The sequence below is a fragment of the Coregonus clupeaformis genome, chromosome 35 (genome assembly GCF_020615455.1).
Source record: "Coregonus clupeaformis isolate EN_2021a chromosome 35, ASM2061545v1, whole genome shotgun sequence".
Classification (NCBI taxonomy): domain Eukaryota; kingdom Metazoa; phylum Chordata; class Actinopteri; order Salmoniformes; family Salmonidae; genus Coregonus; species Coregonus clupeaformis.
Genome location: NC_059226.1, coordinates 4801397 through 4829013, shown reverse-complemented (window position 1 = coordinate 4829013; position 27617 = coordinate 4801397). Strand labels below are relative to the sequence as shown.

The window sequence follows — 27617 nt, the reverse complement described above, 5'->3', positions numbered from 1 at the left end:
TCCCCAAATACAGATGTGCCAAGCTTGTAGCGTCATACCCAAGAAGACTCAAGGCTGTAATCGCTGCCAAAGGTGCTTCAACAAAGTACTGAGTAAAGGTTCTGAATACTTACGTAAATGTGATGTTATTTTTTTATACATTTGCAAAAATGTCTCAACATTTGTTTTTGCTTTGTCATTATGGGATATACAGTGTATAGATTAGGGGAAAAAACTATTTAATCAATGTTAGAACAAGGCTGTAACGTAACAAAATGTGGAAAAAGTCAAGGGGTGTGAATACTTTCCGAATGCACTGTAAGTGTATTTAAAACCAAACACTTTTAGACATTTACTCAAGTAGTGTTTTACTGGGTGACTTTCACTTGTACATGAGTAATTTTCTATTAAAGGTATCTTTACTTTTACTCAAGTATGACAATTACAATTTGAAAATACTTTTTCCACCACTGAGTAAATACTGTTCAGAATTGTAGACTAAAAACCACATATTATTTCAGATGAGCTCCATGCACACGATCATGCCCATCATCAATCAAGATCTTTGTAACTAGTGTGTACTGAATATATCATGCCCAGGCCCAACATTCACACACACAAAAAATAAACACTGACAAACACAGGTTGATTAAACATTTGGGTAGATTTATTTATCATATCAAAACATCAGTGTCATGATCACACAAACTTGGACATTCCTTTGTAATGCATTTAGTAGAGTTCCCTTCCTGTGTTTACCAGTATGTGAGTCCAGGTTCTGGCCAATTCCAGGGAGTATTTGCCATGGCATACATAAATGGGTACCGGCAGCACCTTAGTTCACTTGACATTTTTAATATTTTGTGCTACAGTATGAACATCCTAAAACCTACTTCATCCAGTGCAAGCCCTACACTAGTAGTGTGTGAAATTATCAGACCAATTGTGTTATTATTACAAAGGTATGCTGAAAGTGAATGCTAGAGTGAGTATATCAAGCATGATCTTCTCTAACACATTTGAGAAACACTAACTGCAGTTCAGTCAGACAGAGTATGTGATTTTTAGCTATGCTTAGTGGTGGATAACTCAGAATGGCCAAGTCAGATATTTTTATGGATACTCTAACACCAGGGCCAAAAAACAAACAAAAAGATTTGTGATGGAATGTTATCAGCTTCTGTGTTGAAAATCTGTGGTCATCTCATGATTACAAAAAATGAAATAAGTTCATCTCAAGATACAGTAATAGATCCTCCAACAGCATCTACATGACAACTAATACTACCTGTATAACTTTACAAAGACACCACAGAATTCAATAATTATTTTAACCTTAACCTAAAATCTGCTAGATTTTGGTAAATTAAGGTATGTGGCATATGAAATTAGCACAAGAGGTGATGGTCCATGAAAATGTGATAATACAAAAACCATACAGGAGAAAGCATTTTGCTCAAATGCAGCAACACAAGGCAATATCCATCACATTATCCTGACAAAATTAAGGCATCTGAATTTCCCTTGTGTACTTCTGAGTTCTAGTCCTTCTTTTTGTCCTTGACCTCCTCGTCATCTGTGTACTCGGTTGCTTCTTCTCCAGGTTTCAGAAGTTTGCCAACGTAGTCATACTTTTCTGTGAAAGGCAGGAAGAAGAAGAAAATGACATCGAGTCCCTCAGAGACCTTCGCCAGACACAACATCAGAGCCATTATCAAGGACATGGTAATCACTGGGTGGAGAACAGCCTTGGCCCAGAAAGACTCCCATGTGTGGGTTTAAATTCACAGCACTACTCAATGTAATGTTGATGAAAGTGTATCAAACATATTCATTTTGATGCAAAGTACTATTACATTATGCCCTGGCATGGTCCTATACTATTGCTTGTGATGTAGCCAACTCTTCTATCATTGCCAAGCCATCCAACTGAGGAACACAGAGGAGTTGACTAAAGCACAAAAAGACTGGACCACCCCAACACTAGTTATGCCCTGAGGCACAATACAGAAATGCATTTTAAACACCAATCATTCTAAGTCATCAAAGCTGTTTGGTGCATTAACAACTTGCACTGTTGAGTGGAGAGTGTGTGTGTGTGTGATGTTCACTGCAAGAGGTCCATTCCGCTTGAAGTAGAAGTAGAAAATACAGTATCAGAATTTAGACCAGTGTTTTGTAGCCACTTCTATCAACTTCTGCATCAACTCACGAGTGAACTGGGTCTCCCATTCGTTGAGGCTCTCCTGCTGCATGGCGTTGAGGTCCGAGAGGTCGTCGTGGGTGTCTTTCAGGGCCTCCTTCTCCAGACAAAACGTGGCCAGGCCCCTGGAGGCATCTTTACCAGCAAACACTCCATAGGGACCCTCTGGAAACCATCACACAGACAGTTTGATTTGAAATTCAGCCAAGTATTTTATTAACTACAATGTGTTTGTGAATAGACAGGTTCTAACAAACTATTTATCAGGGTGTATACATTGGCTGATGACTACCATTTTATGAAAGTATGCAGTTTTTATTGTGCAAATTAAATTCCACATGCTCTCTAACAGACATAGCTTAATGTATTATATGACAGCTTCAGAGATAGCCACAACAGCAACCCCTTTTTTCTAGATGTTGAGGCTGAAAGAAGGGACAGCCTGAATGCTTGAAATGAGAACTAGCATTGCTCTCCAATAGGCCTCAACAAGCCTTACTTTGTGCAACCATCTGGTCTGGCTGAATTTAACTTTGAACCTTTGTGCAAGGCATTCACCTGTGTCAAACTATTCATTTTGAAATGGCATGAAGGCAACTGAAACAACCTCATAAACAAGGAGCAGCAATAAGGGACATAGCCTATAATAGACTAAAAAATGCAATTTCTACAGGGAGGGCGTTCCTCAGGAGGGGCTGCCTGACAGCGCAGGATCAATCAACTTGGTGAGAGGTTACATGCCAACTCGGCTGACCACGCCACTAGCAGCTCACGTGTTGTGAAATTCAAACGTGGGCAGATGATTCATGAATAAGAGAGAGGGGGTGTGGCGTTTTAGAATGGTCACAGTTACAATGTAACAACTTACTAATACACACACACATATATATATACAGTGCTGTAAAGTACTTAAGAAAAAATAATTTTACTTAAGTCGTTTTTTGGGGTATCTGTACTTTACCTTACTATTTATATTTTTTGACAAGTTTTACTCCACTACATTCCTAAAGAAAACAATGTACTTTTTACTCCATACATTTCCCTGACACCTAAAAGTACTCGTTACGTTTAGAATGCTCAAGCAGGATAGAATTATGGCACCTATCAATTTAACGCTTTGTCATCCCTACTGCCTCTGATCTGGCGGACTCACAAAACACAAATACTGTGTTTGTAAATGTCTGAGTGTTGGAGTGTGCCCCTGTCTGTCCGTAGTTAAAAATAATACGTGCCGTCTGGTTTGCTTAATATAAGGAATTTGATGTATAGCATTTACTTTTACTTTGTACTTTTACTCAAGTATGACAATTGAGTACTTTTTCTACCACTGTACTTAAGTACATTTATAACCAGATACTTTAAGACTTTTACTCAAGTAGTATTTACTGGGTTACTTTTACTTGAGTCATTTTCTGTTAAGGTATCTTTACTTTTACTCATATATGACACTTGAGTACTTTTTCCACCACTGTATATAATTAACAAATGTAGGAATAAAGTTGACAGACCAGCAACCACTTGGCTACAGTAGCGCCAACCATTCTTTTGACCGGAAATAGCCAAGTCGTTGCTCGACGGACAGCACATGAAAACAAATGTGAGACAACTTATTTTACCTGGCCCGTAGAACTTCTTTCCTCTGGTTACATCGAACACCTTAAAATTGACAGCCATGAGAATTCTTGGATTTTGCAGCCCATCGTACGGTTGCAGCTCCTCTAAAGTGAAATCTCTTTTCTTGAGTTTAGGCAGAGGTTCCTCGACCTCGCCCATATCTGCAGGCTTGTCTCCGCGGAAGATTTTGTACAAAAGAAATATGCAGAGGCCAAGCAGACTCAAATTCAACGGCGAAGTAAAAATTTCGTGCAAAATTCCTGGATGAATTTCCTCGGCTCCCTCTGTATCAGCCATGTTTGTTTCTCTATGCTTGGTTGGGACTGTACTGGTATATGAGGCTTATCGAGGGTGGGATCAATGCACCAATCACAGAGACCAAAAACACATTGTTATGCAGTTTTAACCAATGGGCTTCGTGTTGGAACTGTAGTTTTGACAAATGTATTACTTAAGCAATAATGCCTGAGAACCTGGGAATTATCGTCTGACAACTCCCGAGTCCCGACACAACCCAGTATCTCATTAACTATGTAATTTATGGACAAATAAGCAGAATGTTTTTATGTAGGCCTACTAATAGCACAAACTCATGGCACATCGAACGTTGCGACAAGGGATGTTCTGATGCCCGCCAGGATACAGCCCTGGGGGGGAGTTGTCACACGATAATACCTGCTTTCGAGGGCATTCTTGCTTTTATACACCGTTATTGCCATTACAAAAAGAGATTGCAGTTTTGAAACTGCAGTAAAAGTGCAGTAACTGCACTCGACTGTGGTATTTTGGACACAGTAATTGCAGAATAACTGCAGTTACACTGCAAAATTACTGTAGTAAAAAAACGGTGTTATTTTGGACGTAGTATTTGCAACATACTGCAGTTAGACTGCACTTTAACTGCAGTTATACTGCATTGTACTGCAGTTATACTGCTCTCTGACTGAAATCTTTTTTCGTAAGGGTGGTAGCTAACTCAGCCTGCACTCTTTTAAAAGAGGGCTGGTCGTTAGTTATTTTGTCATGTTTTGAGCAAGTCCTTAATTCAAATAATTCTATTCATTCGACGTTGCTATTCTAAACAAATCATTGACATGTAGCTAGCAAGCAGGTTAAACGACGATGAGAGACAATAACTACAATAAATACTGACCAATGGGCTTTGTGTTGGAACTGTAGTTTTGAGAAATGTATTACATCAATTTGATGCATATTTCAGATATTCATCTATTTTATATAAAATGTTCAAAGCATAAATACATTCAAATCGGAATTTTGGGAGCAACTCATATGACCGTAATTCATTGAAGAATGATCATCTTGCCTGGAGAGTAGGTCATGTATTTTATTTAATTTTTATCAAACAACAACATCAAACTGTAATTAAAATGACTTGAACTATTTTGGGTTTTAAAAAAAATGGACTTTGATAACGACGTCATCGTAATGCTGATTAATGACATCACATCCTGTAGAATGTCTCTCCTCTAAGTACTTCCTCTTTTAAAAATGCTTCAAACTTTAGTTCCCAATAACAAAGCCTCTTGGAATTTTGTGTTTAGCTTGCTTGCTAGCTAACGAATGAGGCTGAGCTTGCCAGAAATGCAAATCGAGTAAGATTTGCCATACGACACAGCAATGGCATATACAATATACATGTTAGGGATATTTCTGTAGCTTGTATGTAATTTTAGTTTATAGTACAATTGACGTTGCGTAATCTGACAACAACAACAGCAACCCCGAGTGGCTCAAACACTGGCTAGCCAGCTAGTTAGATAGCTACCGTTAACTGTAACGAAATGTTCATATAAGAGCTAGCTATTAAATTTAGCTCAGTATAATCCGACTCGGTTCTCATTCTTCAATTTGAACACATTTCGCTGAATTTGCCAAGCAGGTAAGTGTTTTGGCTTTAGCAAACGTTACGTAGCAAGTCATCATTAGCTAATGTAACGTTGATGGCAAGCTAGCAAACGTTGGCTAGCTAGCTAATAATATTGCCACTGTCAAGCTAGCTAGCGAAAAGTTAATTCGCATTTTGTGTAATCTTTCAGGTCTGCTAATTGTGTGTACCATTTTGTTGATTGTTGAGCTCTCTAACGTTAGTTTATTGGTAACATTACGTGTATGTTAACTACCTAGCTACACACCAATGCCCATTCGAACTTCTTAGAAATTGTTGGCAGGAGCCACAAATGTAATGACATGAAATGTATGCTGCCATACTGCTCTCTTGGGACACATTCTGCTGTAGCAATTTGTGATACAGTTGCCGAGTTCACGTAGTAGTCGGAAGTAAGAAACTCGGAAATGTCTGACTTGCTAACTGCTTGAACGTGTATAACTACAACCAGTTAGTAAATCGGAAATTTCAGTTTCCTAGTTCCGACTAGCAGATGAACCCGTCATTCTGTTGGTACTGTGGGTGGCTGCCACCCATTTAAATTGAGTGTCACTTCTAATAATTTTTGTAAGTTATTTTCAATTGGAGATTACATTAAGTACCAAGCTTGAACAGACAGTTTGATACCACATCTTAAAAAAAAAAAATCTTTATTTTAACATGGAAAAACAGACTGAGACCTGGATCTCTTTTACGGCTGTGCCCTGTGTAAACATGTTGACATGTACAGTTTTAGACATACAGACAAGAACATTTCAAACATGCAAAACAAAAACACAATTCAACAGAAACAATCACAGACAACATCATATTGATCCTCCATAACATTTTTTAAATGGGCAAGGGACACCAGAGTGTCTAACTTAAGTTGTATCTGCAGTTTGTTCCATAAATAAGGTGCAAAGGAAGTGAAGGCAGTCCTTCACTTAGTTGCTGACTAGAGAACAAGGCAACTTATTCCACAATTTTGTTTCTTCACACAGCATGGGTTTACAGTGCCCGACTTAATCATACTAGCTACTTGATGCTGAATAAAATACGAATCGTTTTGTATTTTTCATCTGTTGCACAGCTTTTCAGCTTCCTGGTCTACTCTTCTCCTGCTCCTCCTGTCCTTTCTCATCTTGGTCCTGTGCGCTATGACAATGCGTGTGGATGCCAAAGTAGTTATGCTTGGGAAGGAGAGTGTAGGAAAGACCAGCCTTGTAGAGAGATATGTCCACCACCGCTTTCTAGTTGGCCCCTACCAGAACGTGAGTATCAGTTAATTTCCTAGGGCAGTGTGTGATTCCAACTTGATGTGTGGGATGCTCTCTCTGCTTGTGTGTGAAGGCTCTTTCTCAATATTTGACTTGCTACATTTTTTTCTTGCAATCTGTCTTTCTTTGATAGACTATTGGTGCTGCATTCGTTGCCAAACCAATCCAGGTGGGAGAAAAGGTGGTTACCCTGGGAATATGGGTGAGTGAAGACGACTGATGTCATCCTATGTAAAATACAATGGGAAATACATTTTCATGAGTCTCTATACTCCTTATTGCATTGTCTGGTTAATTATAATCCCATGGAAATAAATAAATGAATTAATGAATCCACTGTAGCCTGATATGGGGTAGCTACTGGCTATGTGTGCATAGACTATAAGTGATTCCTTCTCTGCAACCCAGGACACGGCTGGATCAGAGCGCTATGAGGCTATGAGTAGAATCTACTACAGAGGAGCCAGGGCTGCCATTGTCTGCTATGGTAAGTCCTTATCCCCATGGAATGACACTATCAATAGCACTCTGTCTAGGTTTATTATTGTCTATGTTTTTGACATTGTCTACAGTTTTGTTTTGCTACTATGGAGTTCTTATATCCTAAATGTTTAATTGAGGAAATTTTTGTTGAGAGCAATTAACGTTTCTGCATGTTGTGAATTGTGCTCACGTGTCCTGCACTCATATTTCCCTCATTGGGGGAATTTTCATAGTTTGGAAAATATCTGATGAGGCATTTACCACAGTTGATGACTAAATTTTCTTTTTTAGTTTTAGCTGGTTCTGTTTTTAGTGTGGTTTTTATGGGCTGATTTACATTGCAACAGTACTATTTAGTAATAGTAATACAGAATATTCTAGGTCGAATACACTTTTATAACTGTGAAAACATACATAATGTTTTAGTTTTGAGTCAAGTTTTGTGTTGTCATTGATCTTTATTTGTGTGACTTTCGCTCCTGTAGATTTGACAGACACCAGCAGTTTCCAGCGAGCTAGATTCTGGGTGAAGGAGGTGCAAAACTGTGAAGAGGTTAGAGACCCTTTCATAAAAACACAACTCACTTGCCATGATGGGTATTGCCCTATATATTATCCTATGTAACTGCTCACAATGACACTGATTTCCTCTATGATCTCCATTGAAGCACTGCAAGATATACCTGTGTGGCACAAAGATTGACCTGATTGAGAGTGACCGGGGCCTGCGGCAAGTAGACTACCATGATGTTCAGGACTTTGCTGATGGTAAATTGCTATGATAATCCTCATCACTAACTCCCACTTAATCTTACCAGACATCAATCAATCAAATCTATTTATAAAGCCATTTTTACACCAGCAGATTAGTATAAGGACTGGCTGTTTTAGAGTCATTTATGTTTATTATTTTTTCATTCTCATCTACAGAGATTGGGGCTCAGCATTTTGAAACATCCAGTAAAACAGGCAACAACGTGGGTAAGTGACACCTCATGGTCAGTTCATTTCAAATCTAGGTTGTAGTCTCATAAAACTACATTTCCCGAAAAATGCAGCAGTAGACTCATATTCTCTTTTAACCGCATTCCAGATGAGCTGTTTCAAAAAGTTGCAGAGGACTTCAACAGCATCTCCTTCCAATTCATGACCGGTGAGACTTTGGCTCTCTTCTTAGATATTGCTTCTATAGTTTACAGTTGAAGTCGGAAGTTTACATACACTTAGGTTGGAGTCATTAAAACTCGTTTTTCAACCACTCCACAAATTTCTTGTTAACAAACTATAGTTTTGGCAAGTCGGTTAGGACATCTACTTTGTGCATGACACAAGTACTTTTTCCAACAATTGTTTACAGACAGATTATTTAACTTATAATTCACTGTATAACAATTCCAGTGGGTCAGAAGTTTACATACACTAAATTGACTGTGCCTTTAAACAGCTTGGAAAATGCCAGAAAATGATGTCATGGCTTTAGAAGCTTCTGATAGGCTAATTTACATCATTTGAGTCAATTGGAGGTGTACCTGTGTATGTATTTCAAGGCCTACCTTCAGACTCAGTGCCTCTTTGCTTGACATCATTGGAAAATCAAAAGAAATCAGCCAAGACCTCAGAAGAAAAATTGTAGACCTCCACAAGTCTGGTTCATCCGTGGGAGCAATTTCCAAACGCCTGAAGGTACCACGTTCATCTGTACAAACAATAGTACGCGGACCACGCAGCCGTCATACCGCTCAGGAAGGAGACGCGTTCTGTCTCCTAGAGATGAACGTACTTTGGTGCGAAAAGTGCAAATCAATCCCAGAACAACAGCAAAGGACCTTGTGAAAATGCTGGAGGAAACAGGTACAAAAGTATCTATATCCACAGTAAAACGATTCCTATATCGACATAACCTGAAAGGCCACTCAGCAAGGAAGAAATCACTGCTCCAAAACCGCCATAAAAAAGCCAGACTACGGTTTGCAACAAAGATCGTACTTTTTGGAGAAATGTCCTCTGGTCTGATGAAACAAAAATAGAACTGTTTGGCCATAATGACCATCGTTATGTTTGGAGGAAAAAGTGGGTGGCTTGCAAGCCGAAGAACACCATCCCAACCGTGAAGCACGGGGGTGGCAGCATCATGCTGTGGGGGTGCTTTGCTGCAGGAGAGACTGTTGCACTTCACAAAATAGATGGCATCATGAGGAAGGAAAATTATGTGGATATATTGAAGCAACATCTCAAGACCTCAGTCAGGAAGTTAAAGCTTGGTCACAAATGGGTCTTCCAAATGGACAATGACCCCAAGCATACTTCCAAAGTTGTGGGAAAATGGCTTAAGGACGACAAAGTCAAGGTATTGGAGTGGCCATCACAAAGCCCTGACCTCAATCCTATAGAAAATTGGGGGGCAGAACTGAAAAAGCGTGTGCGAGCAAGGAGGCCTACAAACCTGACTCAGTTACCCCAGCTCTGTCAGGAGGAATGGGCCAAAATTCACCCAACTTATTGTGGGAAGCTTGTGGAAGGCTACCCAAAACGTTTGACCGAAGTTAAACAATTTAAAGGAAGTGCAACCAAATACTAATTGAGTGTGTGTAAACTTCTGACCCACTGGGAATGTGATGAAAGAAATAAAAGCTGAAAGAAATCATTCTCTCTACTATTATTCTGACATTTCACATTCTTAAAATAAAGTGGTGATCCTAACTGACCTAAGACAGGGATTTTTTTACTAGGATTAAATGTCAGGAATTGTGAAACTGAGTTTAAATGTATTTGGCTAAGGTGTATGTAAACTTCTGACTTCAACTGTAGCTGTCAGTGCACATTTAGTCTGCAATGGTAGTATTACTATTATGAATTGTCACTCTCAATTGCCACTGTGGTGAATTATTGCTTTCCTGAATGGGTATGTTTGACACTTCTCTGCTCTCTTTACAGAAGAGACAGGTATTGACTTGGGTCAGAAGAAGGACTCTTATTTCTATTCCTGCTGCCACAGTTAAGCCTTTACTGGTAGACAGCGGTCACTTGCCCTAAAACCAACCTGGAAATGTTGAATGGATGCTACACATCCCACCTGGAGCCGTTCATTTAAAATCAGAGAAAGAAAGAGAGGAGTCCAAGCAGTACTGTGTTTTTTTTGGTTGCTTTTTTCAGTTGTGCCATAGAAGGCTAAATGCCTACTGCATTTAAAGGAGAGTTCATAATGATTGGACTTCCCCTCTCCCAGGACAAAAGACCTGCCAAGGGTGATATCGGAATGAAGCAGACAAGGAAATAGCACGTCAACCCCACTTAAAAAAAAAAAAAAAGTTATTTTCCTCAGTGTCTATCAAACCACCTTAAGGCCGCTACACACTTCATGGAAACAGAGCGACGGAGCGTCGTATACAATCCATTCCCACATTTTTGCCACACAAAAGTACGTAGAACTATGTGTGAAAACGACTCTGTCGCTGCGTTTATGTAGTTGGCGTGAAGTTTGTAGGGCCCTTTAGGGACAGTTCAAAGTTTACTTGGGGGGGTAGGGTGTCCAACTCGAGGTCTCATAAAAAAAAGTACGTCCACAAATAACAAGAACTGTTTATAAATGTGGATGTCGACTTTGCCACTTCAGCATGCTTTTGTGGCACATACGATGCCACGCAGGGCTACAGGGGCAAGAAGGTTGAGGGTTCGCCAACCACCACGAACAAGCTTACTCTCCCTGCCTGTTTCGTTACATTACGATCAGAGCCAGCTGCAGACAATGCTCAGCTAGCTAGAAATCTAATTTCAAACAGTTTGATGCTATAATTATATAAAATATATACAACACATTTTCCACCAACAGGTTTCTGTGCCAATGCACCATAAGCAAAGCATACACATTTCAGGCGCTTCAACATCATGGTTTGCGTTTTCAACACCACAATGAAATATACTGTCAAACCCGCCCTACCCTGCAGGCCTACCCAGTATCAAAGGCTTGGCTTGATAATCTCCAAATGTCATTATGCTTTTTGTTGTTACACTTTTTGATGTTAAACAGATGTCTCTTTCCTTTCATCAAATGGCTGCTGCACAGTTTGGATGCTGGAATTATATTTTGGATGAACGTGCGCAGGTAGCCTACAGGATACTTTTGATTAAAACATTGTGACTGGTTGTGTTTATGCCACACATAAAATTCAATACATTTTAAAAGTTAAATGACAAATATTTAAGCTATATTGAAGCGTTAGGTTCTAGGTGCGTGAGGAATAGCCGCTCTGATGGATCTCTCAAGGCAGAGCACGCGTTAAGCTTTCCTGAATAACTGGGCCTGCTGGGAGCATATGTGGCCACATTATTATTATTATTATTATTATTATTATTATTATTATTTTAGAACGACTTGGGAGAATGATGATCCGCAACAGACAATGCATGTCAGTATGAGAACTTAAAATACAGCCAGACTGGCCTGTTACTCTGCCTTTCTAGACCTTATAAACTGTCAAGTAGACCCACAACTGATCCAAATGTAATGAAACATTTGAATCACAGGGCTTTTGCACCATTATTCAAATAACAGTTTCACTGCAGTTTACAGCCTAGAGTAGAATTTTGTACTTACTTGAAAACAATAATGCAATTATTCATTGCATTGTGGTGTTGTAGGCTAGTCTAGGTAGGATCATTTAAATTGTCCCTGAAGGAGATAAATACGGGAGCTTTTTGAGCTGCGCATCTCATTTCTTCACTGTTCTTTCATGTGCGATGACGCACCTGGCCTCTGTTGATATTGAAAATTGGTGCAACTTTGAATGATTTTATGTGTGGTATGATGCTAGTTGGCCTATTGTAGATCTTGACAAATGATCCACCTAGCGCTATTGTCACTATGAGTGATGGATAGAGGGCAGGATAGACTGGTAGACTAAATTGACCTGTGGTATAGTAAGTGCGCGGAAAAAGCGTAGTGCATAAGAGAAGTACCAAAGCAACTTGATATAGGGGAGGAGCATTGAAGCAGATGAGGACTTTTGGCTAGGATGGAAGAAATGATATAGTAAAACCTGCAAAGGGGCGAATGTAAACCAGGGAAAAAACACACTACCCTCCCCAAAGAAAAAAAAACAAAAGACAGACAACCCTCCCCTATTTTGGACCACCTCACCCCAGTACACATTTCGAACTGTCCCTTTTATATAAATTCATTATGCCAATGACATGTATGGCTTTTATCCCATAATCAAATGCCTTGAGTGAGTGTGCTTCTTTTTAAGTACTTGATTTCAATTATTATTCTGTGGGTTTTGGGGCCTTGAACACTATTTTCAGTGTCTACTCTTTAGGTTGAAATGGACTTGCCATACTATGTACCTGCACATTTATTGTCATGTAACATATATTTTCTTTGGGTCATAAGCTCTGATACAGTTGAAAGTATGGAATGCAACTACAAAGATTGCACCAACACAGGAAACAGTTTATGGGTAAATGTTGTAAAAAGACAGTTATGTCGCCATGGCTAAAAGTACCAGATAATGCTGTTGCAGTAAGAAACCCTATATACAGACAGCTATGTGTAGCTAATGTACAATGTAATATCCAGCAAGTCACTAATTTAATGTTTTACGGACACTTCATCACACTGTGGCTGACCATTGTCATTACTTCACACACAATTGGAAGTTTAAGCTCCTGTGAATGTATTGTTAATGTTTACACTTTGCGACACCTTTGACCTTTCGAGAGAGTCTGGCTAATGGCTGATTTTTACTTGATTTTACTTGACCTCACTGAGGTTTTTTGTCAGTCCCACTGAAGTTGTGCCTGTATGAGACTAGTAGTAAGCAGCAGCAATGGGCCCACAGGCTGGTTTTCCCTTGAGTAATGAATCACAAATCCATCATTAGCGGTGTATAGCAGGCTCCATTATTGTTTACACACGCGGCATCTTCTATGTTGTCACTCCCCAAGGACGCAGACCTGGTGCCTGAGAAAGAGGGATAGTTCACATAGTTCATTTTATGAATGTTTTACAGGACTCCGTTATTAGAAGGTGCAAGGGGTACAAGCACTAAGCCAGAGGTTGTTTGCAGTCCCACATCTGTCTGAGGCCTTGTAGATAACATGCATATATTTCCAACACTACAGGTCCACAGAGTCCGCTGATATGATCATTCATTGTGTGGACTCCAGTGACCATGTTTTCTAGCATGTTGTAAATTGGAAAAATAAAGATTTGATTTCTGCAAGTCTCTTTGTTAGTGTGTCTGTGTGACACCTGCAGTACATTAGCCTGGTCAACCAGACTGACCGCTGCACTCAATACTGTTTCACTTCACTATATCATAAATGTGAAGTGAAACAGTGGTGAGCACAGCGGTCAGTTTTATTAACAAGGCTAACAGTACACTGAGCAACTGTTAATGCCAGTTGCTATAACATAAGCACCTCTAAAGTGGATTATTATCTACCCCAGCCCAATGCAATCGTCTGTTAACTGTTATTACAGTAAGATGGCTTTTAACTTAAATATTCAGTCGGAAAAATAGCAATACAACCTCTGTCCCAAATCAAAATGCCCAAAACAGTTGAAGAAAAACATTCAGATCATGTATTTGCAACTTAGCTTTTTCTTTATTATGTACAAAGAAATACACCTTTCAATCTCCTCACAAGGCAGAAGGATATTCCTGAACTCTCAACAGTTACATTTTGAACAGATGAATTACACAAGGCTGAATAAGGCAGAGAGGGAAAGGAGTCAAAGCTAAGAAGCATGACAGCAACAAAAAAAAGAAGCTTTGTTACATGTGTAGGAATGTATGTATAAAAACAGTGATACAGCCTCCCAACTCTTCCTTTGTGACATATCAGAGAACCCTTCAAAGAGGACGGAGGGGTAACTGACAATGTAGAAACAGAAAATATTAAAGCAAAAAGATATACAGCTCATTATCGTATCACAAGTTCCAAAGTACTGTAGTGATAGTTGGGAGTTTCATCTCCCGACTCCCTACTCGTCATGTGACCAGAAATGACCCTCGACCTCCTCATACTGTGTGCTATCATAGCCTACTATTATCTGGTTGATGACTGTGATATTGTTACATCAATATAAAGTGTTATTCACCACATCTGTTGACAGCAACTCAACCGTATACAACACACAATTTTGTGTATTAAAGTTGAAGTGATCCTGTTTGTTGGACAGGTTGATGACCGAGCTGAGACCAGAGAACGCATATCCTCTGGCTCTAGACTTATTTTTGAAATTCTAGTTTTTTTCCATTCATCATATATAGCTTTTATATACAAATGTTATGTATATACATATTACATACGATTTTGGAAGGACAGGCACAAATATTATTCCAACAGATGTATTAATCAGTTAAGATCTTCTATCTGTGTTGTTAAAATTCGTAGACGTTTTAGTGCTATTAATATACAATTATGAGTTACTGTATAACTCCTGGGTGAAGATGTTCAAGTTAGATAAATATTTACTATTGGTGGCCATGACGATGGTGTCTGTATCTGTATATTGGAGCAACAGCAGGGGGCCCCATGGCAACTTTCACAGTACAGTATATGGACAAGAAGGGACAGGTCCGTTTCATCCATTTTTTTAATCATTAAATAACAGGTTGGCTTTCTATTCAAATGTAAGAAATTGCACATATCTTTTCATGGGCCTCATCTCATGCATGATGAATTAAAACTAAGCCAGTTAAGTTTTAATACATAAAGGCTGCTAGAGATACTTTGACATGACTAAAGTGACACAATTGGGCGATATTAAGCACTACAAATATTGCTTATTGTGCAGATTTATGGTAAAGGCATGATACAAGCTTCAGAAATGGAAACACAACATTCCCATAACTGGGAAATGGCAAATCCACTTAATTCTGTTCTCTGGCCAATCAACTTTACCTCCCTTCTTTCACAGAAACCCCAACACTGATTGACTCAATTGAAAAGGCATAAGCAGAGATTAAAAACTGACACAACAAAGACAGCGAGACAGAGACAAGTTTAAAGAGGGACAAAACATACAGCAGAGACATACATACTGTAGTGCAAGCATTTTAGCAGGGGAACAGACCAGATCTGTCCTTTGTAGTGCTAGACTAAAGCCTTTCAAATGGAAAGTATGAATGATATAAAGAGACACAGCAATGCCACTACTATAAGTCAGTCCCATCTTAATTTGTGCGTTATAAAAGTCAACATAAATACGTCATAGAGAATATAATTCACACACAAGAGCTAGCTATCTTAGTGATAAGGTTACATCAAGCAGCTTACTCAACAGCTGAGTACACTGGCACTTTCACATTGAAGGTTCAGTTTCTAGGCAAAGCTCCACCATGTGAGGAAGCTTTTGTTCAAATACCTACAGTACAGCCAACTGCACTCAAACAGATATCAGTACAGAAGAGCTAATGGCGATACAATGCCAGGGTTAGGGGAGAACGCAAAGTGCTGTCATGGATTAGGATATGGGCATGTTCAATATCAAGTCATCTCCTTGATGTACTACCCAGATGTACTAACTAAGCCATTTGATTGTATGTGTATTGTCTACGTGTCTGTATCATTTATTGTGGTAAGGCAGAGGGCAGCAGAGACAGTAGATTAATCATCATCATCAAACCGGTATGGATAGACTGCACTGCACACCAATGACAATAATGAAATGACTGGTTGATAGTGTGACTAACAATTTCCATGGCTGACGTACTCATTTCACAGCATTACTCATTTGTGCCATGTAGGAGAGTTGCTACAGAGAGAAACAGTTTGACAGGCTCATCTAACACACTATAGGCTACTTGCTCATGAGGGGATATCCGTGCCTTTGACAGCACTGTCCCGCTTCTCTTCAGTCTCCCCTTTGAAAAAGATGAACCTTCAGATAAGTTAGTTGCTGTGTCCTCCAAGAGGAGGTGCAGAAGTGTAAACATGTTCTAAAACAAAAACCACAAACCAGCAGCTTTGACAATGAACCATGAAGAGATCCAAATGGGCCTAGCTATATGAATACAGTTCCCATCATACTCCATTGTGCCCTTAGGCACAGATCCAGGATCAGTGTACCCATCCCAAACCGTAACCTTGACTATTGGGGGGAAAACGCTAGACTTAACCATAAATCAGTGTCCAGGGGCAACTCCATCCTACTCCGTTTCGACACACCAGCTCCAGACCCCATTGTAACATCCTGCTATTTCTCGGGAGTCTGACTGAACAAGGCGGTGTGCAAATTCACAGATCTATAAATCCTCTGGACATGAACAGATCCTTATATAGAAAGATGAGTGAATCTACATGATGCTGAGCTCAGGCCCACCCTCAAGAACAAGCAGGTAGCCCTTCTCCCCCTATGGTAGGCCTTCAGGACAATCACATGCTCACTGGACAATAAGAACAGTGATTGACAGGGCTATTCTGTGGTTTGGCTGATCATTGTCCGTGTTTTCTCCCCCTGTATGGACTGTGTGGAATGATAAGCCACCATGCAGAGAGTTGTTGAAAAATGATGTCTTTATTCCTCTTCTTCTTCTTCATGCTGCTCCTCCTCCTCTTCTTCTACTTCTTCCTCCTCCTCTTCATCTTTCAACTCAAGGCCCTCCATCTCTCCATCCTCCAACTCTCCCTCCATCCCCTCTCTATCCCCCTCTTCATCACCCAAAGGATCCTCCATTTCTTCTTTCTCATCTTCATAGGAAGAGATGGGTGAGTATTGGGGAAGGAATAGGTGAGAGCTATCGGCGGCCTCAGAGCTGGGTAGAGGGGTGCTGATGGGGCCAGAGATGGGGCTAGAGAAGGGGCCAGAGAAGGGGCCAGAGAAGGGGCCAGAGATGGGGAGAGGGGGGAAAGACTCAGGGCCAGGGCTAGGCTGGGGGTCCCCTGTCCCTGTGGTAGTGACTGTAGCAGCAGCACCAGCCACAGCATCACCAGGGATTACTACGCCAGCCCCCAGGCCCGGTGAGAGAGCACAGATGTCAGGTAGGTGCTCCCTGATCTCCCCTGGCTCCAGGGGGTCTGGTCCACAGGGGTCGTGTTCGCTGCAGGACAGCCGTCCGTCCAGCTTGGAGATGAAGAGCATGCCGTCACAGTGCAGTGTGCAGTAAGAGCTGGGACACATCTCACAAAAGGAGGCTGCCTCCTTACCACACAGGTCACACTGGTGCCACGGGCACTCCCACCGACCTGCAGCACAGAGCATGGAGATAGATACAGTTTATCAGACAAGGCCAGTCAGACACAACTGCATCAGCAGTAACACAGAGAAGTAATCAGCACTCTGAGACTGCTAACCAGGGATTTGCATGAAAATGCATGAAATACGTCATGTACACTACCGGTCAAAAGATTTAGAAAACCTACTCATTCAAGGGTTTTTCTTTATTTTTACTATTTTCTACATTGTAGAATAATAGTGAAGACATCAAAACTATGAAATAAGACATATGGAATCATGTAGTAACCAAAAAAGTGCTAGACAAATCAAAATATTTTATATTTGAGATTCTTCAAATAGCCACCCTTTGCCTTGATGACAGCTTTGCACACGCTTGGTATTCTCTCAACCAGCTTCATGAGGTAGTCACCTGGAATGCATTTCAATTAACAATGTTTTCCTTCTTAAAAGTTAATTTGTGGAATTTCTTTCCTTAACGCGTTTGAGCCAATCAGTTGTGTTGTGACAAGGTAGGGTGGTATACAGAAGATAGCCCTATTTGGTAAAAGACGAAGTCCATATTATATCAAGAACAGCTCAAATAAGCAAAGAGAAACGACAGTCCATCATTACTTTAAGACGTGAAGGTCAGTCAATACGGAAAATGTCAAAAGCTTTGAAAGTTTCTTCAAGGGCAGTCGCAAAATCCATCAAGCGCTATGATGAAATTGGCTCTAATGAGGACCGCCACACGAATGGAAGACCCAGAGTTACCTCTGCTGCTAAGTTCATTAGAGTTACCAGCCTCAGAAATTGCAGCCCAAATAAATGCTTCACAGAGTTCAAGTAACAGACACATCTCAACATCAACTGTTCAGAAGAGACTGTGTGAATCAGGCCTTCATGGTCGAATTGCTGCAAAGAAACCACTACTAAAGGACACCAATAATAAGAAGAGACTTGCTTGGGCCAAGAAACACGAGCAATGGACATTAGATCGGTGGAAATGTGTCCTTTGGTCTGGAGTTCAAATTGGAGATTTTTGGTTCCAACCGCCGTGTCTTTGTGAGATGCGGTGTGGGTGAACGGATGATCTCTGCATGTGTATTTCCCACCGTAAAGCATGGAGGAGGAGGTGTTATGGTGTGGGGGTGCTTTGCTGGTGACACTGTCTGTGATTTATTTAGAATTGAAGGCACACTTAACCAGCATGGCTACCACAGCATTCTGCAGCGATACGCCATCCGATCTGGTTTGGGCTTAGTGGGACTATCATATGTTTTTCAACAGGACAATGACCCAACACCTCCAGGCTGTGTAAGGGTTAATTTACCAAGAAGAAGAGTGATGGAATGCTGCATCAGATGACCTGGCCTCCACAATCCCCCGACCTCAACCAAATTGAGATGGCTTGGGATGAGTCGGACCGCAGAGTGAAGGAAAAGCAGCCAACAAGTGCTCAGCATATTTACATTTTACATTTTAGTTATTTAGCAGACACTCTTATCCAGAGCGACATAACAGTTAGTGAGTGCATACATTTTTCATATGTGGGAACTCCTTCAAGACTTTTGGAAAAGCATTGCAGGTGAAGCTGGTTGAGAGAATGCCAAGAGTGTGCAAAGCTGTCATCAAGGCAAAGGGTGGCTATTTGAAGAATCTCAAATATAAAATATATTTTGATTTGTTTAACACTTGTTTGGTTACTACATGATTCCATATGTGTTATTTCATAGTTTTGATGTCTTCACTATTATTCTACAATGTAGAAAATAGTAAAATAAAGAAAAACCCTTGAATGAGTAGGTGTTCTAAAACTTTTGACCAGTAGTGTATATAATTCTCCAATCACACAAACCTACAGTAACAGAGGGGAAACAGAACAAACCACTACAAGCTATGATACTACGATATCATCTCCTCTGACAGGAATCTAACTGTGCCACTGACCTGCAGGCCTCTTGGTGAGGTTGAGACAGTCTGCGTGGTAGACCTTGGGACAGCCTGGTCTCTTACAGGACACAATCTGTCCCCCGTCCCCACAACTAAAGCACTCGTCCTCCCTCTCCTTGGTCACCTCCATTTTGTTCTTCCGTTTTGCCAGGACCTTCTTCTTCAGCTTGCGGACCTTGTCGTCTGCTGGAGGGTTGTTCTGGGGAAGGACGAAGAGTCAGGATGTTGATAGAGACACAGAAACCCAAACTTTCTCCTAGATGGCCCTTTCATTCAAATATCTCATTCCCGTTGACATGACTACTATTTTGACTACTGTATCAAGGGCCTCTTGGATTTGTGGAAAGAGATTTTAAAATAGCTATCAAGATTGTTTCTACTATTGATGTATCTTATTCATTCTGTGGATCATATCATCAATAACAACATCTGGTTCCAGTGTCTCCTCTCACCTTTGGCCGGACTCCTAGGAAGCCGCTGCAGTTTGGGGCTTCACATTTACACACAGTCTTCCCATTCCCCAGACACTCCAGGTTGTAGTTGAACGTCAGCTCTGTGCCTGGAGACAGACAGAATGACCCATAGAGGACAGATATAAACCAGTATCCACAATTAGAGATTGATGTGAACTGCTGATGTGATTACCGTGTAAAAAAACGTGGTACTGTAAATATACTACTTATGGACTACTTTGCCCTCACAGTGGTAAATATTATGCAACTTCCCTTTCTTCCATACCTGGTGCAATGCTACCCTTATACACTATATATGGAAAAGTATGTGGACACCCCTTCAAATTAGTGGATTCGGCTATTTCAACCACACCCGTTGCTGACAGGTGTATAAAATCGAGCACACAGCCATGCAATCTCTATAGACAAACATTGGCAGTAGAATGGCCTTACAGAAGAGCTCAGTGACTTTCAACGTGGCACCGTCATAGGATGCCACCTTTACAACAAATCAGTTCGTCAAATTTCTGCCCTGCTAGAGCTGCCCCAGTCAACTGTAAGTGCTGTTATTGTGAAGTGGAAACATCTAGGAGCAACAACAGCTCTGCCGCGAAGTGGTAGGCCACACACAAGCTCACAGAACGGGACCGCCGAGCGCTGAAGCGCGAAGCCGTAAAACTCGTCTGTCCTCGGTTGCAACACTCACTACCGTGTTTCAAACTGCCTCTGGAAGCAACGTCAGCACAAGAACTGTTCGTCGGGAGCTTCATGAAATGGGTTTCCATTGACGAGCAGCCGCACACAAGCCTAAGATCACCATGCGCAATGCCAAGCGTCGGCTGGAGTGGTGTAAAGATCGCAGTGGAATCACGTTTCACCATCTGGCAGTCCGATGGACGAATCTTGGTTTGGCGGATGCCAGGAGAACACTACCTGCCTGAATGCATAGTGCTAACTGTAAAGTTTGGTGGAGGAAGAATAATGGTCTGGGGCTGTTTTTCATGGTTCGGGCTAGGACCCTTAGTTCCAGTGAAGGGAAATCTTAACGCTACAGCATACAATTACATTCTAGACGATTCTGTGCTTCCAACTTTGTGGCAACAGTTTGGGGAAGGCCCTTTCCTGTTTCAGCATGGCAATGCCCCCATGCACAAAGCGAGGTCCATACAGAAATGGTTTGTCAAGATCGGTGTGGAAGAACTCGACTGGCCTGCACAGAGCCCTGACCTCAACCCTATCGAACAACTTTGGGATGAATTGGAACACCGACTGCGAGCCAGGCCTAATCGCCCAACATCAGTGCCTGGCCTCACTAATGCTCTTGTGGCTGAATGGAAGCAAGTCCCTGCAGCAATGTTCCAACATCGAGTGGAAAGCCTTCCCAGAAGAGTGGAGGCTGTTATAGCACCAAAAGGGGGACCAACTCCATATTAATGCACATGATTTTGGAATGAGATGTTCGAACAGCAGGTGTCCACATACTTTTGGTCATGTAGTGTAGTTCTCCTGCCAATGCCTATATAATGAAAAGTGTTGCCAAAAACCAAAGCTGTAATAAAGCACCAAATCCTTAAGCCAAAGCGCCGCTCACCTGCAGGGACATCTATGAGAGTGAAGAGCCCCACACGTGTATCTCCATTCACCGTCCACTTCTGGGTCTCACAGTTGGGCCTGCAGCTGTGGTTCATGAAGCGGGCCTGGTTCCCCTTCGGCCCGGCATCAATGATCCGATCCTGATCAACACACCGACATGGACAACACTGTTCAATCATCATTACTTTTGGGTGTCTTTGTGTTACCATGCAAAGCAGATGCAATTTTCTGAGATGAAATACAGTAAACCAAAATAATCCCCTCTCTTGAATGATAGGGGGAAATGTAGATTTCTGCCTAAATAGACATACTCAAAAGTAAATATTTTTCATTAGATGGCCATAAACATTAATGGTAATGCTGCATAGTTTTAGAAAGGTGTAAAACTCACCCCTCTGGTAATTGTTCACAAATTAATAGCTGAGGTGTACTCACGTTTGAGGACATAAGCTCAAGTACATAGTACAAATATTATGGATTATGAAAAATCATAAATATGACAGGGCTGCCAACTTTTGAAGAAAGCTTGGAGTGAGGTTTTGCTATGTGAATTTCATTGCCCACTGGCACAACCCCTAGATGGGGGACTGTGTGTCCTCCCCCAGGAAAATGTTACTGTTTAAAACTAATTTCCTGCAATTCTACGTATTTTGACATGGCTTAGGCCTATGACCAGGGTGGAAAAGTTAAACATAAAAACCACAGGTGAGGTGTATTCAGGATGCTTTCAACATTAAATGAACACTCAATTCGATGACTTTGTTACTTTGAGATTTTGGGGGGATGAAATTTAAAGTATGCTGATATTTTTTTGTAAACATATTTGTAGTTGGTTTGACACTTTATTCAGACAGTAATGAAGTGAGATAGGGAGACAGGCACATTCTAGAAACAGTGGGCAGGTTCGAAAAAGGGATTGAGCCCTGTTCTCAGGTGGAATGTTGTAGTGTTACCACTTCACCAAGGCTCTGCACAGGAATTGTTAATATTAATGGTTGATGGCAGTGGGTAACCAAATCATAGATTGCAGTCTCCTTGTCCATAGACTGCTTTCAAGGTAAGGACACAAACATTTTGTCATTTGGGTGAACTATCTCTTTAATGAATATCAATATTCAGGTGGTTTATGCCTACTAGTTGAAGATCCTTGCCATCATCTTACTGTACATAGACAAAATATGATGTGTTTGAGTTGTGTCCCCCTACCATCTCTGCCTAGCATGTGCACAATACTAACGTGACAAATTACATTTGATTCCTGGAGCATTTAATATCCAATGCTTATTTGTATGACTTATTGAAAACTGTCCATGAATGGCTGCATTAATACATAGCCTTGTACAATTCATTTTCAAAAGGCACAAGTAGTCATATCAGATTTCAAATATGTGATTCCACTGGCAAAATTGGGAAGAAGTGTTATAATAAAATAAGTGTGGGGAATAACAGTAGTGTTCTTGCTGACAAGCACACTAATTACCCTATATTTTAGCCCATTGTTAAGAATGACAATTGTTCCACTGATTAGACTAAATCAAGTAAATACTGTAGATAATAAAATCTCCTGAAGACAAGATGACATAAATCTGCCCCTACCAAACTTCCCTGATAAAACATATCAGACATATCGTCTGCTGCCTTTTCGTTGTCAATCTGGCCTCTGCATTGGCAGTGCAGCATTATGACGATACGGCCTCTGCAGAAGTCAGGGCATTCATACTTCTTGCGCTTCGTGTAGCAGCACAGATCTGTTGAGCAGAGCTGTGTCAAGGAAGTTGTCAAGGAAGGGAGTTTGTGTTTATACAGGACCTCCCGCACCCAACTACCGTCAACCAATCATGTCAATGCGGAGCTATACTGAGCTATAAGGAACCCCCCGCATTGTTACTGAATTTGGGAGTCGCACAGCAATGCTGTATGGAGCACAATTTGGCCTCTGCATGTCTCCAGAGGCTCCACAATTGCGTTACACCATCCATACGGAGCCTCCGACCACATTGTAGAGCATGGCGCTTGCAACGCCAGGGTTGTGGGTTCGTTTCCCACGGGGGGCCAGTATGAAAATGTATGCACTCACTAACTGTAAGTCGCTCTGGATAAGAGCGTCTGCCAAATGACCAAAAAATGTAAAAAAAAATATTTTTATATATATATATGGATAAAGCATAAATTGGCTTGTAGCCTAAATGCCAATCACCAAACGAGGGGACTAATGCAAGTGTGGATTAAATCGACTTTAGTACAAGCTGTCAGAAGGCTGCATTCTGCAGTAGGGACCAGAGTAACAGCAACCTCATTTTGTTGACAACATTGTACATAAAACAGCGCTACCGTGCTGCTCTTTTTAAACTAATCTTGAGGGGCGTATCTTTAAAACATGCAACCAACCCCCTTGATCGCTTACATATCTAGACCAATCATATACTTCAATGTGCCGCGGTTCACAGTGCTGTGACATGACAGGACAATGATAGAGGTTCCGCTCTTGATGATGTTAAATTGAAGGCGCAGATGCTCCGATTTCAAAACGATTTGGAGCACAGTTGAAAGGTTAACACGCTGACTATACAATGGACTACATAAAAGCAGTACTTTTCAATGCGTGAAATATAAGAGGTGTGCGGTGAGAGCGTGAGAAGAGGGGCCAATGCGTAAGAGTTGGCAGCTCTGTATTATGATTTTTTCCCCTATTCAACAAAAGTGGAGCAATAGGGCTTGAAAGGACTTAAATGCTTTCTAAATATAGTAACAATCAAATTATAAATGACTTACTATACGATTTCACCTTTCTTATAACTGTAAAATAAATATGATCATACTTAGTGACAGTACAATATTGGCACTGTTTCATATTGCTGACGACAGAGACTTTTCTGCCAAACGTCCTCTGAGCGGCGTTGAGACACCATTCAAATGTGTGCAGACTCGTTACAATTTCAGAGCTATAAATCCACCTGAGAACATCACAGCGAGACGAAACCACTGTTGTTACATCAGCTTCACTTTCCCATTTTATATGTTCTATTGCAAGCACAGCTGTGAGATTCACAGGCACAGAAAATGTGACGTGTCGCTCCCTATGCAAATACCCGATTTCCTGTGTCTGTGAAACTCACAGCTGCGCTTGCAATAGCGCATATGAATCAGGACAACCAGCGCTTTTAGGGAGTGTAAGGCAATTGATGTAACGCCGTTCACAGAGCGCGTTGTTCATAGAAATATCGGTCAGAATCTGCCCAGAACCGGTCCAGAATCTATATAGGGGACTTAACATCTAAGAGAACAAGAAACCAAAAATGGTCAATAGTAGTGATAATAACCAATAACGTAACCAATATTAATAACCCATGACAACTTCCTGTAGCTAGTTACAGAAATCGTGGTTAACGGTCATAAGATTACAGAGATAACTTCAGGCCAAGAGACAGTCCCATGAGAGCTCTTAAATCCTGACTCCTGAGCCCCACCTTGTCCAGAGTCAGCATATAGAAGTTACAGATGTCGTTATCCTGGGCATGTTTGATCCTGACCCGACACTCCTCCTCATCGATCACCTCTCCTACGTACTCATTCACAAACTCCCCCTAAGAACACACAACCATGACCATCAGCAGGAGAGATACAGTGGAACACTCATTCTACTACCAATCATTCTACTACTCAAAGAAGTACTCTTGGATTGGACTCTTGGATTCATCTGAGAGCTCCATTGGGTCTAACTGACTTTTGAAAGGGTAATTTACATGTAAAGATCATAGCAGATAGATTTGTGCAAATCAATGTTTCAAAGCCATGATGGCTATTGATGACAGGGCTTCGTCGCTTTATGGTTTGATGATTAAATTAACATAGTACTGATTACCATTTCAAAAGTCATTATACTTGATCTTTACATGGAGAGGATTCCTTTAACATCCAAAATATTGCTTACACTTTCTAGAAAAAAAGTATGCTGGGACTGAAATCTGTCTGGATAGAAGAGGAATCAAACAAAGCCCCCTTTCAAATCCATAGCTTTTTGAAAATATAGTTTTAGCCCCATTGGATACAGTTTCATGGTGGCACATTGATCTTTACGTTACATGATTCATGGTAAAACCTCCACCATTACCTTCTTGATGTCATGGGCACAGCGGAGGCCCCAGCCTCGTGCCAGTGTCCTGAAGATCTCCACCTGGCTATACTGGCGCTTGCTGAAGGCCTGGTTCTGGCAGCCCTCGCCCGCCGGGCACACCTGGGGGTGGCACTCGTACATCAGCATGCGGTTAATACACTCAGAGTCAATGCCACACGGGTTCTCGTCCGATGCCTTGCAGTTACAGCACGGGATCTCTGATAGGTCGGCCGTGATGAACTGCACCTTCCCGATTGGCCGATTCACCTGAGGGGTTAGGAGAGTGACTTCAGAGGAATGAAGTTGTCAAGGGGATGTGGTAATACTTCTGCAACTGAAAACTGAAAGTTAAAGGTCCAACGCAGACTTTTTTTTTATCTCAATATCAAATCATTTCTGGGTAACAATTAAGTACCTTACTGTGATTGTTTTCAATTAAAATAGTCAAAAATGTACAAAAATAGCTTCTTAGCAAAGTGCAATTTCTCAAGCAAGACTTTTGCTAGGAATGTCTGGGAGTTGTCTGAGTGGGGAAGGGAAAACTGAAAACTAGCTGTTATTGGCAGAGAGGTTTGGAACTCTCTTTCTTATTGGTCTATTAACTAATTTATCGCCTGGTGATGTCACTAGGCAGGCCAAAACTTCATCCCACCCAAACAGGCTAAAATTTCAGGCAGTCTTATCAAACTGCTTTTACACTAAAAGGGCATTATTATAATTTTCACAATTTTACAGTATTATTCCAACCTCATAGTGGAAATATACACTGAGTATACAAAACATTAGGAATACCTGCTGTTTCCATGAAATAGACTGACCAACTGAATCCAGGTGAAAGCTATGATACTTTATTGATGTCACCTGTTAAATCCACTTCAATCAGTGTAGATGAAGGGGAGGAGACAGGTTAAAGAAGGATTTTTAAGCCTTGAGACATGGATTGTGAATGTGTGCCATTCAGAGGGTGAATGGGCAAGACAAAATATTGATGTGCCTTTGAACGGGGTATGGTAGTAGGTGCCAGGCGCACCGGTTTAAGTGTGTCAAGAACTGCAACGCTGCTGGGTTTTACACGCTCAACAGTTTCCTGTGTGTATCAAGAATGGTCCACCACCCAAAGGACATCCAGCCAACTTGACACAACTGTGGGAAGCATTGGAGTCAACATGGGCCAACATCCCTGTGGAACACTTTTGACACCTTGTAGAGTCCATGCCCCAATGAATTGAGGCTGTTCTGAGGGCAAAAGCGGGTGCAAATCAATATTAGGAAGGTGTTCCTAATGTTTTGTACACTCAGTGTATATAAAACGCAGGAAAGTCATGTTTTTGACTGCAATTGGCCTGTAATGTATACATTTTGTGTGGCAAGAGGTGTGGCAGTTGTGGTACCTTGATGTGTCTGTATGGAGGGGGTTTCTTGTCATTTCTCCTGTCCTCCTGAAGCTGTCTCAGTTCTTTCTCTGCCTGCAGTTCCAGAAACCTGCTAGCAGCTTCCTCCAAAGCTGGGGAAAGATTAACATTAAGTCAACAACAACCTTGTCACAATTCATTTCGACAACACACTCTTACTCTCTGTACACACCCACACTACAAACACTTGCACAGCTCAAGCCTCCCGTTCAAATTTCCTCTACTGCCAATCAAAGTTGGTGTGAATACCTTTCTTGTAGATGGCGTCTACACCCTTCCCCATCTTCTCCTTGTTGTTGGTGTCTACGTCCATGTAGGGGAAGACTCTGGCTTGGTAGGTCCACAGGTAGTCGTTGGAGCCAAAGAAGTGCACAGGGAACTCTCCTACGTCGTGCCTCACACGTAGGATGTTCTCCGGAATGTTCTTGGGATGGTTGACCTCCGCAGGCCACCACCTAGACAGAAGATAGAAAGGGAAAAGACGATA

At 41.2% G+C, this 27617-nt stretch overlaps 3 protein-coding genes across 3 annotated transcripts in view; 1 reads left to right on the top strand and 2 right to left on the bottom strand.

The window, feature by feature from the left end:
- Positions 1-624: 624 nt before the first annotated feature.
- Positions 625-4132, bottom strand: LOC121550449 (membrane-associated progesterone receptor component 1-like). Its single transcript, XM_041862712.1, has 3 exons — positions 3799-4132; positions 2192-2347; positions 625-1615 (listed from the first exon to the last, which is right to left on the bottom strand). Exons 1-3 carry the CDS (start codon positions 4091-4093, stop codon positions 1521-1523), a joined length of 546 nt encoding a protein of 181 aa, XP_041718646.1. The 5' UTR covers positions 4094-4132; the 3' UTR covers positions 625-1520.
- A 1154-nt stretch (positions 4133-5286) lies between these two features.
- LOC121551680 (ras-related protein Rab-24) lies at positions 5287-13665 on the top strand. The gene is made up of 9 exons (XM_041864392.2): positions 5287-5696; positions 6775-6955; positions 7095-7163; positions 7370-7448; positions 7930-7997; positions 8113-8212; positions 8375-8425; positions 8538-8597; positions 10379-13665. The coding sequence occupies exons 2-9, from the start codon at positions 6842-6844 to the stop codon at positions 10441-10443; spliced, it is 606 nt and encodes a 201-aa protein (XP_041720326.1). The 5' UTR covers positions 5287-5696; positions 6775-6841; the 3' UTR covers positions 10444-13665.
- The window catches only part of LOC121551679 (histone-lysine N-methyltransferase, H3 lysine-36 specific), a 24279-nt gene continuing 9477 nt past the window's right edge, over positions 12816-27617 (bottom strand). The window contains exons 12-19 of the mRNA XM_041864391.2: positions 27380-27585; positions 27110-27222; positions 25716-25985; positions 25072-25188; positions 21603-21744; positions 20012-20118; positions 19557-19758; positions 12816-17635 (exon numbers count right to left, since the gene is read on the bottom strand). Coding sequence (XP_041720325.1) covers positions 16968-17635; positions 19557-19758; positions 20012-20118; positions 21603-21744; positions 25072-25188; positions 25716-25985; positions 27110-27222; positions 27380-27585 — 1825 coding nt within the window. The 3' untranslated portion in view covers positions 12816-16967. The remainder of the gene's footprint in view (positions 17636-19556; positions 19759-20011; positions 20119-21602; positions 21745-25071; positions 25189-25715; positions 25986-27109; positions 27223-27379; positions 27586-27617) is intronic.